The sequence below is a fragment of the Zonotrichia albicollis genome, chromosome 5, assembly GCF_047830755.1.
Source record: "Zonotrichia albicollis isolate bZonAlb1 chromosome 5, bZonAlb1.hap1, whole genome shotgun sequence".
NCBI classification, from domain to species: Eukaryota; Metazoa; Chordata; class Aves; order Passeriformes; family Passerellidae; genus Zonotrichia; species Zonotrichia albicollis.
The window spans coordinates 58,659,704-58,676,849 of NC_133823.1; the positions used below are offsets into that span (position 1 = coordinate 58,659,704).

General features: G+C 37.9%; 1 protein-coding gene across 2 annotated transcripts in view; it reads right to left on the reverse strand.

Moving 5' to 3' along the window:
• Window positions 1–1,128: 1,128 nt before the first annotated feature.
• Window positions 1,129–17,146, reverse strand: part of DHX15 (DEAH-box helicase 15) — a 45,458-nt gene continuing 29,440 nt past the window's right edge. For both annotated transcript variants that reach the window (XM_005484972.4, XM_074541816.1), the window contains exons 10-14: window positions 15,946–16,137; window positions 12,782–12,904; window positions 10,446–10,636; window positions 2,916–3,085; window positions 1,129–1,709 (exon numbers count right to left, since the gene is read on the reverse strand). In XM_005484972.4, coding sequence (XP_005485029.1) covers window positions 1,592–1,709; window positions 2,916–3,085; window positions 10,446–10,636; window positions 12,782–12,904; window positions 15,946–16,137 — 794 coding nt within the window. In that variant the 3' untranslated portion in view covers window positions 1,129–1,591. The remainder of the gene's footprint in view (window positions 1,710–2,915; window positions 3,086–10,445; window positions 10,637–12,781; window positions 12,905–15,945; window positions 16,138–17,146) is intronic.

Consider the following 17,146-nt stretch of genomic DNA (forward strand, 5'->3'; position numbering starts at 1 on the left):
TAAATAGGACAGGATACCCCAAACATCAGTGCTTAAAGTTAGTCTGAGGTTAGTTATCAGCTCTGCAAATGTAACCTATTTCTGCCTCAGCCTTACAGCAGCACAGCTCTCTTCCTAAGGGAACCAGTTTCAGCAAGAGCTGATCCAGCTGCTCTTTGCCAGAAGGACCAAAGTTCAGTGTATTCCAGGGGGAGGGAAAAACAGAAATCTGATCAAATACATTAAACCACAGAATGGCTTGGGTTCAACCAGACCTTAAAGATCATCTAGCTCCAACCCTCCTGCCATGGGCAAGGACACCTTCCACTAGACCAGGCTGCTCAAAGCCCCATCCCACTTGACCTGGAACACTCTAGGGACTGAGCACCCACAACTTCCCTGGACAATCTGTTGCAAGGCCTCACCACCTTCACAGTGACAAATTTCTTCCTTATGTCCAATCTCAATCTGAGATTCAACCAGAGCAAAACCCTTGCCCTGTCACTGGTAAAAGTTTTTACCACAGGCCCTGGTAAAAATCCTCACTCATTCTTCTAAAACCTCTGGAGGTATTTTAAAGGTCACAATAAGGTCCCCTCCTCCTTTTCTCCATGCTGAACAACACCAACTTTCTCAGCCTGTCCTCCTAAGAGAGGTGCTCCAGCCCTGTGATCAAATTTTACTATCATATCCTCATGGGATTATGCTGTCAAATCATATTTCACAAAAAATCACTACAAAATTACAATGGTGCAGTGTGATTTGATCTACAGTGTCACTTATGCTATTGCTTGTGTTGATCCTAAACAGTACCTGAACACTGCCCAGCAGAGCAATTTCTACCTGGCCACACACACTTCACTTTATAGGACACGCTACTACAGTTCTGTCTGAGAAATACTTAGGGCTATGTTGGAAGAAAGCATTCTCCTAACACATCTGCATGCATTCTGAGTTTTCCTAAATAATTTTAACAAGTTTGCAAGGGATGAACATTGTATGCATCATATTATATCATCATTGTGCTGCTTAAACATCTGTACTTTTAGTATTAAAACATTAAACTACTGCCATGTCAATCAAACAGCAGTTTAATGGGAGACTAAATGGGCTCCTCATATTACAATCAAAACAATAGAAATACTGACATACTGTGGCACAAAATTAGTATAAATAGACTTTATTGAAGTCAGTACCCTTGTACTGAAGCCAAAGATTGTGTCTACAGAAGCACAAGTTGTAACATTTCACAACTTCTAAAAGGAATGTCAACAATTACAACGATCATGCATACCATGGTCGATAATCACATTTTTAGAAGCATTTTCAACCATTTCTAAAGAAATGCTTATAACATTGTTATATATAGAACTACTTTCAATAAACTGCAAAACATTGATTAGCTTTTCCAGTATGAGCTACAGTGTCAACACAAAAGGGAGGCATAAATGTTTAATTTATGAAATCAGAATGGAATATTTACTGTAAAGAAAAATTAAAAAGCTTTCAAATAAAGGCCATTATTGAACCAAAGTGAAGAGCACAACTTGAACTTTGAATCCTTTCATCTCTTAAAGCTGTCCTCTGAATAACTTCAGTTCAAAGCATAAATTCAGTACTGTGAGTATTCCTTGGACTGAAGTTTGGCAATGATGCGATCCAACTGTCTCTTTGCTTCGCACTGTGGAAAATTGCTCATGTCATAATATTGAGGGGCAATTTTCACCAGCCTGTCAAAAAAGGAGAAGCTTGTTAGTGATACTCAAACTTTAAAATGCATTTTACAGAAATTTTACAACTGTAAAGGAAGGACATAAAAGTTATCCATTGTTTTCAGCTCATTCTGCAATTCTAAGACTAACTGAAATTTACACAGATGCACACATTGAAAATGGCAGTGCCATCCTGAGCAAGTGTCCAAGTTCAAAGCAAAAAGCACACACATGAGTCTCACAAGATGCTCCTGTCTGGCCATGTGCCCCTTACAGACTCCTGCTGCTGCTTCAGTACCTGCCATGGCAACCCACAGAGCCAGAGCCTCTGCTTAATGTCAGTCCCTGAGCCACAGAAGTGTACACAAACAACCACCTGTGTCAGAGTACAGCTCTGCCTCAGCTCTTTTAAACTTACAAGTACAACCAAGGCCGCAGGATCCTGCTTTAGGTGAACCAAGATTTCTAAGCAGGGATTCAAACACATTTTCCATTAAGATACTACTAGACAATATAAATATAGATGTTATGTTTTCCAGCTTATGAATCTTTAAACTCTTCCTGCACAACAGTAAAATTACAGCAACTGAAGAACTTCCCGTGTCCCCAGAGCTTACTACAACCTGGTACATAAAGTACAACCTTAAAGACAGGCAAGATGCTTCAGATCTCTGCTTGTGTGCAGAGATTCAGGCTTCTGACTTGATATATTTAGCTGATGAATAAGTATCATAACATGGAAAGCTGTATCACTATTATCATCTCTTTCCTCAGAATTTTAAGAAAGCATGAAACACTGTTCAGAGCCTTCTGAAAAAATCAGACAGAAGAAGTCTTAGATCTTGAGAACAGAAGCACTGATACTGAGGTATCTCCTAGCTAACTCAGGTATGCAAGAGGGTGCTAGGACATACCCCCAAACCTCACAACTCCAAGCAGCTCCAGGCTTACTGAAGTAACTAGCTCTAAGTCAAGCTGTGCACTGTACACAGAGTCCAGGCATCAGAGGCCTAACACAAAACCCACAAAAAGGCACAAGTACCCATAAAGAAAACCTTCAGTCATCTACAAGATCTCAGTCCATACCATTGCCACTCCTCAAACCATTTCTGTAAGACTAACTTCAGGAAAAGTGAAAAGAATTACTTCAACTTAAAAAAAGGAAAAAAAGAACACCCCAAGAACTCTACAGTAGATCATAATTGTTGCAATACTTTGGCTTACCATTCTGGCTTGATGTCTGTACATGTCCGGATGTAATTCTTTGTTGTAAGGACAAACTCATTATACAGCACCCATTCTGGTTTGTGATCAAGAACAGTGGAGGGATGCAACTGCACCACCTGGTTATCTTTCACTGTTAAGTAATGCCCTGTTCGCTCCAAATGTGCCACCTAAATAAAAAGACATTTTCCCATTAACACAGGCAATTTTTAAATGAAGCAATTTCAAGCTGCTTGTTAAGTGTTTTATACAAAACAAACAAACCCAACTTTCAAACCTCATCTAAACTTGGCACGTTACTTGACCACTTCAAGTATTCAAGGTTTTTAATAGACACAATCGAGATGCCAGATGTTTGTGCTACCTACCATGGTACATGTATATTCTAATACACAATTCAAGCAACATACAAAAATAATTATCACCCAAACAGAATAATCATTATTGCAACAGCAGCAATGCAAACACAAAGGAAGGGAACCCAAACTGGACAGGTTTGCAACATCACACAAAGTCAGCTGCAGTCTACAACAGATATCAACTTCAAGCATTTCATCTGCAGTAGCCACAGTAGGGCCAGTAAGCCACAACATTATCCTTTCATGAGAGAGGTGTCACTACAGCATGAGCTTCAGAGCTGGAAAATGTAGGTTCAGCGACACACTTGTGCTGTGACCTTGGTGAAAATCAATTAACCTCCCTCTGACTAAGCTTCCTGCTCTATGAAAGGGAATAATGCCTGCCTTGCCAAGATGCTCCGATACCCAGCTCATTAAGATTTGGTAAAGCAGACAGCTATCCTTTGAATGGTATCCTCTGTACCAACAGCTAATCTAACAGAACAAGTAACTAAAATTAACTCTTTGATACCAGTAGCTGAAAATAACCTCCTCTCATTATGTATATACACACACACACAGAGTAAAAAAGATTAAAAAGGTTGGCAATGGCTGAAAGACATCAAAAAAGGCATTTATAATAAGATCATTAGCTGTTTTCCTTTAATATAGACTCTATACTTCCTTGGTTTCTTGAATTCCTACGTATATTTCACCTTTTTTTTTTTTTTCAAGTCAAGAGTAAATTCCATCTATTAGATTAAAACCCCAGGTCTTCTAAAACTATAGCTACCTAAAGTTTTAAGCCAGAATATCTCTTTACTAAGAAATTACTTACTTTGAGTGTACTTTTCTTTAAAAAGTTATGACATTAATATCCAGAACATGTTTTAGGAGCAGAACAAGATATTTCAATAGTTTGCAAATTTTGTCACACAAGATTTGAGAGATAACAGTTTATTTCAAGTCTGGGAAACAGGAAGACATTCCTTTAAATGGAGACTAACAGCACGCTGTCTATAATGATTTAGGCCTAATTTTATTTAGCTCAATATAACATCTGTAACATTAAATAGCAGTAGAGGTGCAAATCAGACTAGACAGTCATGTGTCACAGGCCTAGCACAAACACAGCGCACCTTGCTGTAGGATTACAATTTTTTTCAAAGGAAGTTTTGTTTAAAAATCAATTTCATTTTTCAGATCAGAAGTACACATGCATACAGAAGTATCTATTTTACCTGTTCTATTTCTTTCTAGAAAAGGACAGAACAATGCATTATTTGGGTTTTACTCTAGAAAAGCGTGCTGTAAATTCAATACAATTTACCTTTAGCACCTCAGTCTCACTTATATGTATTAAAACAGTGAAGTCTTACACTCTACCTTTCCCAAATACAATTTTCTTTTACATGTCATTTGTAATGGTAGAGTTATGTTTCTTATTGACTTTGCATAATTCTGAAGCATACTCAAAGAAAAATTAATGCTACAGAAATGTATCTCTTAATTAGCTCTTAATTTCCAGGGAAGGACAAGAATTAAAATAACCCCAAATTACAAAGAAAATGTTTCCTTAGACCATTGATATCTGGGACAAGCCACCTTTAGGTGGCTATATATATACTATTGTGACTGGCATCAATCCTGAGGTAACAGTGAGCTGCACTATTTATCCTCTTTAGCTGTTTCTACAGAGTGTGCTTGCTGGCACACACCTTGGTAAAGAATTTCAGGGTCAGTGATGGAACTCTGTGGGGAAATACACAGTGAAGCTGTGGCTCCAGAGCAAGCCACAGTGATCTGCCAGCTGCTGCATTTTCCTGCTCATTCCTGGCCTGCACTGTTCCAGCACAGATGACCGAGCCCATTCTTGCTTCCACTTTGTAAGTGGCCTGCCAGGTCACTGAGCTGAAAGAATGCAGAATGGGCTCAGGCAGGCACCAAGGCTGACATAAGAAAGCAAACAAGGACAAATGGAAGGCAGCTTCTGTCTCTCCTCTGAAAGTCTGGCTTGCAAGAATCATCAGTGCCTGTAGGTACAGGGGTGGTTGGACCAAGTGTCCTCCAGAGGGCCTTTTCACCTCATTCTGTGATGTTTGTCAGAGTATAAAGAGCATGAGCTTCCACAGAAACCACAGGATCATACAGAGTATGTCAATGAAATTGGTTCATTTCTGATGAGTAGTGGTAGTAAGCAAGAGACTACAGAACATACCTGAACCCTGAGATCCCCAAAGAATTAGGCTATTTGAACATGACTCTGTAAGAATGGCTAAGTGCCAAGCCAGCCCACGTATCTCTGCAACAGATTACTCTGCAGCCCCTGAAAAGCCCACAAGGCTGATGAGTTAGAGACAATTATAATCTTTCTATGAACGTAACAAACCCAAATGGAAACAGTGGCACATGCCACGAGAGGAAAAAAAAGTTTCACTTCAAATTCTCACCACAATTTTGTTAACAATTACACATCCTCCTCTGAATTGTAAGTATGCCTGTGCTTATTTCTTAGCTATCATGTCATGGAACCTAGAGGGTGAAGTCAGGGGTCTTCAATCAAACACTAACACTAAATGCAAATGCACTTGGAAGGTCAAAAAGCAGCAACAGTATCACAAGACCCAGCCCTTTCAGATTTAAGGCTATACATTGTGACTCAGTACTCTTGACAGACAGTTTAGAGAAAGGATTGGTCTTTGTTCTTTCTGATAAACCAATGCTAGCATGCACCAAAGGAACCTTGGCAGTTTCCTGGATTTCCAAAATTTCTGCTTGGAGCACACACAAGAGTGTTTCTGAATCTATTAAAAAGTTTTACACCACTCTTCTGCATTCCTAAAGAGCAAAATGAATACTATTAAATGCACCACTGACCACCTTTGTGTCGTCAGTTTATTTTATTACCATTCTATTATTGTAGGAGCCTGATTATGTAAAGACTTCAAAATATACATAATTCCATACAAGAAATAAGCACCAAAGACTGAGTAGCATCAGGAATGAGATTTTAATTAGAAGGCAAATCATCTGCCATCTAACTTCCTGTACAGTATTGGTCGTTTATCCTTTGTAGTGACCATGACACATATAGCCTGTGTTTGACTGTCACAGCTCCCAGGAAAGATCCCCACCTTGATCTGTATACCTTTCTAGCCAAGAGGGCCAATGGCACCCTGGGGTGCATCAGGAAGAGCACTGCCTGCAGCAGGAGGGAGGTGATCCTGCCCCTTTACTCAGCCCTGGGGAAGCTCATCTGGAGTTCTGTGTCCAGTTCTGGGCTCCTCAGTACCAGAAAGACATGGAGCTCCTGGAACAGGCCCACAGAAGGGCTATAAAGATGAAAGGACCGGAGCATCTCTGTTACAAGGAAAGGCTGAGGAAGCTGGGCCTGTTCAGCCTCAAGAAGAGGGACCCCATCAGTGTCTAATCAGTATCTGAAGAGACGGTGGCAGGAGGAAGGAGCCAGGCTCTCTTCTGTGGTGCCAAGCAACAGGACAAGAAGAAACAAACAGAAATGAATTGAAGTTCCATTTCAACAGGAGGAAGAACTTCTTTACTCTGCAGTAGCAGAGCACTGGAAGAGACTGCCCAGAGAGTTTGCGGCTTCTCTCATGGGAGATATTCCAGAACCTGCTTCCACCTTTAAATTCTGATTTAAATTATCAGCTATCAGTTCTGTTCTGTCTTCAATACTAGACTGAAAATACAATGATAAAAACCTAGGTTGCTTTTGGCAACTGATAAAAAACAAAATCACTAAGAGGAAGATGACCCATCCTGAAGTCATTTATTTGCCTTTTCCAAATCGTTGCCTTATCTTACTTTCTGTGGTGTAACTACTTTTTGCTTAGTTTTAACCACGGTGACTTCAGCTACTATTAACCCTTTAAAGATTCTAAGCTTAGCTTTGAATGGGTATCAGAGATAAGCCTCCATTAAGGGGTTACCTGTTCTTGTGACTTACTTTGTTCCCCATCTAACAGTAAGCTACAGTATTTATCCTATTTAGACTTTTCCATAAAGTATGCTTAGTTACTTAACAGAAGTAGAAGAAATAATCTATACCTAGTTCTGTAAATTTATTACCAAATTACAAATATACTACACAGTACAATATGCCAATTCCTCTCCCTTTGTAAGACAGACTATGTCTGGTACAAAGTAATTGAGAAATCAGTGCTTCTCTTTTTGCAAAGACCACCCTTGCTGTATTTTACATATCCTTTGTATATTCTGATGTGTGATACAATAAGTTATTTTTAAAAGTTTTGCATTATAAGAACTAGAAGAAATCTGAGACACAGCACAAAAATTTTAAAATACATTTAACTTGTCAATATCTATCTTTCCATAAGTTTTACTATACACAGAACTGTTGACAGTTTTAAATTATTTTACTATTCACTTTGCTTGTCTATGGTAGATTTACTGGAATTCAAATTTGCATTTAAATATGAAGGGTAAAGAGATGATTCATCACCAGCAGAAATTCCACATTTATCTGTCTCTGACACACAACTGAAGGCAGGTATACAGTACTTAGTACTGATTACATAACCAGTACAATTACAATAGTCAGTACAAGCCCATACTGTCTGCCATTAAACTACATATCTTGATAGGTACAGAAAACTCTACAGTGAATTTTTATGACTGGTTTTACCAAACGAGTCATAAATTACCAAAGTCTAAACCATGCAGCAAATGAGAAGTATTTCAAGACAATGGCTACTACTGCTTTTTCCACTTCACACTGCCTTTTTAAATTTAGAAAGTTTGAAGATGAACTTCTGCCACGTGTTGTCCACACACCTCAGTACTTTACATGCAGAAGCTATCTAGAGTACATGCACACATTTCACAAGTACCCACACTTGGAATTCCACACATGTTCTCTACTAAGAGGACAAAGGATGATGTATGTATTTCATTACTAAGGTTTTCTGAACAAGAGCCCCGAAATGCTACAGCCTGAATATTAGCTTAGAGAGGGTGTAATGTGTATACAGACTACAACTGTAAGTACTTCAGCTGCTGGTAAATAACATCTGAGTTTTTTAAATTTTTCTACTGAAGGTTTCTTAAAGCAACATGGAATTCACCATAAAAAGTTCAGAGTCAAGGTCAAATACATATCACACTATCATGAAGGTTTAAAGAGCTGAAGAAACTCAAATTAAAATAGACCAACACTTTGAAGCAGAAGAGCAACAGCTGAAATGGCTTCCACTCCAAATAGCTCCAATAGGTCAGCTATACCTATATCCTGATACACCCCAAAAATTCTCCTAGGCATTTTCTGTGAGGGAGGCAGTAAAGAACCTACCGACCATGGAAGCCCAAGCAGACTTTTTTAATTTTCATCTGCTTTAATTTTGATCTGCATGACCCTACTTACTACTGTATTCACAGCAAAAATACTAAGTCAGATCTTTAAATCCTACAACACAAGAGACCAAAAATCTACTTGCACCAACACTGGTGCAGCTCCCGATGCACGGGAATAGGTGTTTTCTAATAGGAAAACACCAATTAGAGGACAAGTTTTGCTCCAAGTAACATAAAACAAACAGAGCACACCAACTTCCAAGTACATGGCCTCCCCACAGGTCCAACTAAGTGAAAGAAGGCATGGGGTATAGTGCCAAACAAAAGTGCAGCTGTGACACTCAGACCTGCCTGGGCCCAAAATGGAATGCTGGGCAGAACTGTTCTTTGTCTTTCAAAACATTTACAGAAGTAAAGGTGTAGGTGGGAATGTATTCTGAAGCATTTGCCAAGAAATATGCAGAAAACATGTCCTAAATTCAAAGACTGAACACAGTTACAGTCTACTTGCCTGAAAGGTTACAACAAGTAAGGCTTTAGAACCATTTAGTTATTTAAAAGCAGCCAACAGCCTTAATTTCGCATTTGCATTACAGTGAAACGCAGCTGCTGACATTGATATTTCCGTATTCTGAAAACCCAGAAAATGTTTTTGCTGCAGACTGGCTGGCTGAGCTCTGGAGACAACACTTGGCAGGGGCAGTTTAAGGAAGGGGTGCCCAAGTCTGTGCCGCAGCTGGGTGTGCAAGTGCAGTGCTTGTCAGGCCCACGCCATCCTCACCTGCACAGCACTGACCAACTGGCAGTGCGTGTGTTTGAACACCACCAGAGTGCAGACCAAGGGAAAAATCAGGAAATGTAACGGGCACTGGTCAGCCTCCTAAAGATAACAAGATTGTACTCTCCAAAAGTGAGGTTTCAGGCTCTACCAGAGATGCTGCAGAGACGTGTCCAATGCTTTTTTGCTATGAAAAGCATTATCACAACAATGAGCATGGAGATTCACAGTTTGTATCTGCAAGAGCCAGCAAAGAGACTCTAGCAGTCTTAAGGATGAATGTTGAAGAGAAAAAACACAGTAGGATGGGACTAAGGGGGGAAAAAAACAAAAAAACAAAACAAAACAAAAAAAAAAAACCCAAACCAAAACAAAAAAAAACCCAAAAAAAAAAACAACCACACAAAAAAAAAAAAAACAAAAAAAAAAAAACAAAAAAAAAAAACCAAAACCACAAAACCCAAAACCAAACAAAAAATAGACAAAAACCCAAGCAGTCTGCATTCTAGCTTGGGGCACTGCTTAACCTGAAATGCAAAGCATGCAGGTGGCAGCAGTGGAGACTGGCTTTCATAGCATCCTGGCTCACCTGGCAAATGCATTTCACACAGTATACATCTTGAGATTATAGAAGGGCTCCAGTATCTGACTCATGTAATTGAAAATTGAAATATAAATATGGAAAAATACACAAATGAAAATACTGTCTTTCTGTAAGTATCATGTTTTCTTCATATTTACACATCTCAATACTTCCCCTTTTGGTATCAGATTACAAATAACTTTAGAACTACATATTCTGCAGTTACTTTGAAATGTTTTATGTAGTTACTTCATGAATGCTCACAGCAGAAAGGAGATTTTGATACACAGGTAAGACTACCTTCAATTTTTCTTCCATTTGACTAAAGAATGTGCTACTTGAGTCATCACCTAGCAACTTGACAAAGACCACATGGTACTATAGTCAGCCACATGTAATTTAAGGAACATTTATTAAGCTTTAGCAAACTATAACAACATTACTAACATTATGAGCCACATAAACACTGAACTACTTTCTCTATTAGAATTCACACATACCTGCATGAAATACCCAGTAACTAATGCCTTTCTTATGTTGATGTAATAGTCTCGACTGGTAAAATCTGTGCTTCTACGAGGCAAATTAAATCTATCCATGATTCGTGACAGCTGCTGGCGTACATTGTCTGCAGACATCAGGGACCTGTAGTTAATGAAGTTGTCGTAACACCACTGAACCGACTCATGATCTGCAACATTAGAAAACATGAATCAAAATTAGAACAAGTAAATAAAATAGCAACTAACCAATTCATCAGTCAGATGAACCAGAAAAAAATATCCATAAACTTTTATAAATGGTAACAGCTCTTGGTTTATTCAGCTGATTTCCTGCACTAGGTAACTTGCCAAAACTTTTCTATCCAGGAAGCTCGTGGTCAGGACAGAAGAAAAGCAGGGGTTTTCCCCTCCTCACCAATATTACAAATACAATCACTGCTGTTTAACTGAAATACCATACCACTAAATATTGGACACTTCAAAAATCCCACCCTGCAACTAGAAAAACATCTTCCAAACTTGAAGTGTAAAATGTAACATGATGTCAGGAGCACTGCACAGCCTTTGACTGCAGCATGCAATGAACATACAAGATACCTGTACATAACTACACTGTATCTGAGAGATGAAACCCTACTAAACATTCAAGTAAAAACTAAGACTGTTCTCAAAGTGTGACACACCTCACAGCAGTTTAAGTAAATGTGACTGGTAAAATACAGCCACTGTAACACAACTCTGTACTCCAGCTCTTCCTACTGCTGGTAGCTCTGAGAAATCTGATGAAACAGCAAGCCTCAGCCATTCTGTCAGTATCAATACCTGCATGTTTCACATCAACAAAACCTAGTTCTCCCAAGCTATTCTCTGACTTTTCAAGTAATGCTCTTCTAATCTTTGTCAGTTTAATAATCCAACAAAGCCAGTCTTAAGAATTAAAACTTAAGGTAACTCTTGGAAAGAAGAGACTCTTCTTAATTTGCATGGAAAAGAATGAATGTTATGGAAGTCGAGTTAAGTCCAAGTTCTTTCTTGCACTTTACCTAACAAAATATATTTTAAATGAAGTATGAATAAAGCTGTTGCACAGTTATGATTCTATTGTACAGTACCATAGCATACTACTTGCTGAGCCAACTGAACTATGCATCACGGCTAACCCATAAGTGTTTTATATTGTTCTATACTATTTGCATACAAACAGTAGAAGCATTTTGTCGACTGATTCCAGAAGACCATTCACAATTTTACAAGATGATTCCTGAAATAGCTCCATCCCCTCAGTAACCTGAGTATTAAAGCAGTGGTTTCCACAAACATGCACAAATTATCTGCCAGATATTCTGCATCCTATTAGTGAAAAAGCTAACAGGAAAAAAAAAAAGCAACACACATTTTTATTTACAGATATTTCATAAAACTTTCTCAGCTATTGTTTGTATTGTAAACTGAATGTATTTGTTGACTTTCACACTTATTTTAGATTGTCATATAATCACAGTGTTAGAAGGTTTCAATACAGAATTTCTACATCAAACCTGCAACAGAAAGGGGCATTAAGCTGCATTTCTTTTTACTCAGGGTAAAAGGACTGCTTGCTTTTTGTTTGCTAACAGGAAAGTGTAACTGGAGCACTTAAGTCTACACGGCTGGCAGTTTATGGCCATCTTTTTATCTGCCACCAATATAAGTCAGTTTAAAAAGTGGGTCACTTTCTCATTGTTGAAGAGAACTGGCTTCTTCTCTTCATTCTTATCTTCTTTAAGCTGCTAAAATACACTTTGGCTATGTTGAAGAGCATCATATATTATCTCTAAATTCCATCCACAGAAATTACATAATTGAAACATATGTATCATACAGTTCTATGTTACATCTTGTTGATGCATCGTGCCTTTGCCTCTCAATCTATTCCAAAGCCTTATTACAGACTTCCTAACCACATTAAGAAATCAGAATTAAAAAGATTTTTTTCCTAAGGCCATATCCTTCTCCAAATTCACGTTTTTTTCTGCACTGCTTTCCCTGAAAAAATCACTAAGCAATTATGCCTATTATTTATAATTAATGTTAAATAAACTTCCAATATTTCCTAATTACAGGAACATTTGCTTCCTTCTGTCCAAGGTTACCCAGCATTGATTTAAAAGCCTGGCTTGTTTGCATGCTCATATTACAAGATTGCTTGGGTAGTGTTTTGGTTTTGTTTGACCCCCAAAGGAAGGTAGCACTTAAATAACAAAAACGAAGCCTTTAAAGTATCCTTGGAACCCAGAAATGGAAGTTGGCAGCACAAAGCATAAATAGTTTTACTAAAACAGACACAGACTTACTTTGCTTGAAAGCATGGTAGACATTCAGCAACGTCAAATGATCTCCATCTATGTGGGCAAACCTCATCTTGGCTTCATCTGCTGCTTTCTTTGCTTCCGTGGGGCGAACAAAACACTGTGGGACTAAACAAGGTTGGTATGGGCCCAACACAAACGCCCATATCGATGAGTCACGCATTCACAGATAGAGGAACAAGGCCTAGCTAGGTCAGTGCACAGAGCATAGGGCAGGGCAGGATGGCCTCCAACTGCATCTTGGACTGTTTACTACCTTGATTTGGTACATCAACACCTAACCACATCTGTAAGACAAGAGGGTTTCAAAGCTACAGAGTACCTGATTATTTAAATAGAATTATATGTATGCATCAAAATCTCTAGTCTGAAGGCCATCAAGATTACCTACACAGACTGGAAGGCTAAACAAATCTTAGTTCAAATCCAGTGCTGATAGCTCTACCAGGAGCTAGTACCCCATGGAATTAAACACTTTAATTACAAATCTGCTTTTTCAGAAAGCCCCTACAATGTAAATATTTCTGAAACTGTAGTGTACTAGCACAGTCTAAACCAACTTGAGGTTTGATTATGACAAGTCTGTTACCAGACAGAACACACCATTTAAGCCTCTTCCCACATGGTATTGCTATCAGCACTGGTATACAGAAACATGTGAATGAAGGTATTAATAAGTCTAAAGGCTGTGATGGTAGCGGCAGTGGTGGAAGGTTAAACCGTCCTTTGGCACTACTTCAAATAAAAAAATATAGATCAAAAAATGCAACATGAACTTTATCATTATATTCTCTTATATACATCTGACTGTTCTCACTTCCATCCAAAAATCATGTTACCATCTCTTTTCCAGCCACAAACTAGCAAAGACCATAAACAGTATTGCAGTCTACTTAATTCATGGTCTGTCAACATTCTAGTAAGTTGTAAGATTGATATCAATCCACAAGATCTTGAAAGTAGTTATAAAGAGATCTGCTGGAGCAGGGAGCCAGGTCACCCACTGTGATTCCTTCCAACCTTACCCATTTTGTGATATACTTTATAGAGCTCCACACCAGAAAATAAATCAGTTTGGTTTGAAGTGTAATTTTTAAGAGGTTAAATTTCAATAACGTTAATGATTAAATACTAAAAATCTTTTATCGTTTTCCAGCTGCTTGGGACTACATTAGTTTTCTCATTAACTGAAGCCCTGCAATCACATGAGAACACCTCTGCATATGACATATCCCTACCAAATAAGGGCTTTTTTATGCAGTGTTATGTAGTTTTTCTTTAGTCTTAAATTTGCAAAGAAGCCCCAAAGCATGAGATATTGTGAGCTGGATACCAGAGATGCAACTTGAGTAAAAACATTTACACTGTAGCAGTGAATCATGGTAACAAATCAACGAAGACCAATGCATTAAAGAAAATGGAAATGCAGGCATGAAATAAACACCCTGTATAATGGGTCCTGCATTTGAAAAAAAGAGATAACATCAAGTGTATTTTAATTTCTAATTCATACTAATAAAAGCAAAATCCAGATTATTCTATCACTGTCTTAAATCAGTGTTTTGAAAAGTAATAGTACTTTCCATACTACAGCATGACACCATGGCTCTTATAAAATGTAGTATAATCATTTAATCTGCTCATTTTTAATGCTATTTTTGCTCTTTTCTGTCACCTAGTTTCCCATTCAGTCCAAACTAAATACATGGATTCCGATCAACAACCTGACAAACTTTATGCGCACTTAATGCACCAAAATATACTATTTATTATGCTGCTGGTTTCAAGTGCTTACTTTGGGAAACAGCCCTCACAAAGATCAGGACTATGGGTTTTTTAAGAGTAATGTTTTGGTTATGACCCATACATTAACCAGCTTTAATCCATTTCTTATTTTTTCCCCAAAGCTTATTTATCATTATGTTAATTATGGTATAAACCAAAGAAAATACCATGGCCTGGGGAAAGGTAAATTGGAGAAGCAGTAAGGCAAATCAATTGAAGGCCACAGACAAAAATACTAAACAAAAATACTTGTTCTACAGTAGATACTGGGGGGAGAAGGGGGAAGAGAAGAGAAAGACAGGCACCAACCTACCACCACCTCCGCAATTAATGCTACCATTTAATTAAAGAAAAATCTTATGATTCTGCCCTGCCCATCTGCTCTGAGTCTGAACAATCATAACTCTGAAACAAACATTTTAACTTGTTCTTAAAAATGTTCATATAAATACACTGTAAAACTAAACTGAAGCAACAGATTTTACACTTAGTCAAAACTTCTTTTTTCTCTACCCAACCAAGTAAAGCATGTCAGCAATACACCTGCACTGTGGAGAGCCCGGTAAGTTATCACATCCCAAAGATTCAAGTGTTCTTATGAGTATGAGAACCCCATTTTCATAACAGAATAAAACCTGCTGCTTGTCCTATGACCTCTAGTCATAAAACAAAGTCACTTCTACACAATGAGGAAATTAAATACAAGGTTTGCTGGTAACATTTTCCTCTCATTTAGCGCTCTCAGCAAGCAGCTCTGCTCGGACACAGAGCTATTCATGTAACAGCAGCAAAGTACAACTGTACACCTCAGTTAATTCTTATAAAGATACAGCTTCCTTCCAAGCTTCTTTTTTCCCTTTTAAAGAACTGACTGTTTTCCAGTTTTGCCATTTAGTAACTGAAAAATGTATCATGTACAAGCTTATGATTTAATAGAAATTATACTCCAACCCCTTTGGGAAGACTGTGACTTATCAAAGTGCAGAAGAATGCACAATACAAAAGAGATTCTACTGCCTAAAAAATTAGTGGTCGAGATGACATTTCTGGGCCTCACTATGAACCTAAATGGAAATTTCTCTTCACTAGCCTGGTTTCCCATCCCCAACCATTTTTATATATAGATTTTTAACTGATGTTAGGAGCAAACACTTAGATCATTTTATGCAGTAGTTTTCAACATTACTACTCACTAGTTTCAAGGTCTCTATGTAAATCCATAACTAAACCCATATATGAAGTTTTAAAAAGTAAATCTAATTTTATTAAAAATATATTTATGTTATTTTTCTGGTGTAGGAAAATTAAATTTTCCCCAAACTGATGATGTACAATTTGTTTAGTTTCTCTTTTCCTGCTATTACCTGACAACATGGCAGTAATAGATAGGACCTCATTAGAACAGTTGTAGTCACAGCTTGCAATAACCATTTTAGCCAGCTGTGGATCCAATGGAAATTCAGCCATCATGGATCCCAACTCAGTCAAGTCTCCATCATCATTTAAAGCTGCCAGATAATTTAAAAGCTCTAAGGCTCTCATCAGAGTTTCAGGAGCTGAAAGAAAAAAAAAAATGTAAATTTGCATATTACCCAAACGGTCTGAATCAGCAAAAACCAAGGAAGCACAGACTGTTACTAGGTATCTTGTTTTTTTTTTTCCTGGTTCTCCATTCACTGGCGTCCAAATGCAAAACTGCTGCCAAATCCAGCAATACACGCCCAAGCATGAATGAATGGGGGCGGCAGGGAGGGAACACTTACTTAGAAAAGCCTTAAAATTAATCACAAGCTTTGAATATTTGAAGATTACTTCTCTTCAAAATTCAAACAGCAGTGGCATTGTGAAATATTCAGTACCAGTAATACCACTTCTTCCTGCAGATACCTTTTCCCTTGTTCCATACTAAATAAATCAATGGTCCCAAAATTTCAGCCATTAACCCTAGATACCTACAGCCTTGCAGAAAGCCACTAAGAATGTTCTCTTTATCTTGCACTCCTCACATAGCCAGTAGTAAACCACAAAGAAAAATAAACTGAAATCCAAAAGTCTTTCTGCTAAGCTGTCATGCATGTTACACAGAACAAAGACTTTAACTGTTCTGTAGAACTATTTTAAAACTTACATATTAGGTCAGATTTTTATTTAAGGAAAAAAAAAACTGATTCACCTATTTATATATGACTGATTTACTTTTCTGATTAGTAATATCACCCACTTATTTCTGAAGCATATGTGAACATTTAAAACTTAGAAGAAAGATATATAAAAACTAGTTAGAACCAAACCATGTATTATTCAGCTTTAAAAACAACAGCCCATTTTATTTACAAACAGTTGTTACCTGATTGCACAATTAGAATGTGCAATCAAGGTGATAAATAAAAACCTTAAATAACAGACTTTGTAATGCCAAGAATTTGCTCTTATTCTCTGAAGGCAAGGGGCTTTCAGTAGCTTCCTTGGTCCCACTAAAACCTCTTACACAGAAAGAAAAAGCTTGCTTGGATATGACACAGAGCACTAAATTTCAGGATAAACAAAAAACAATTCCTTACAGAT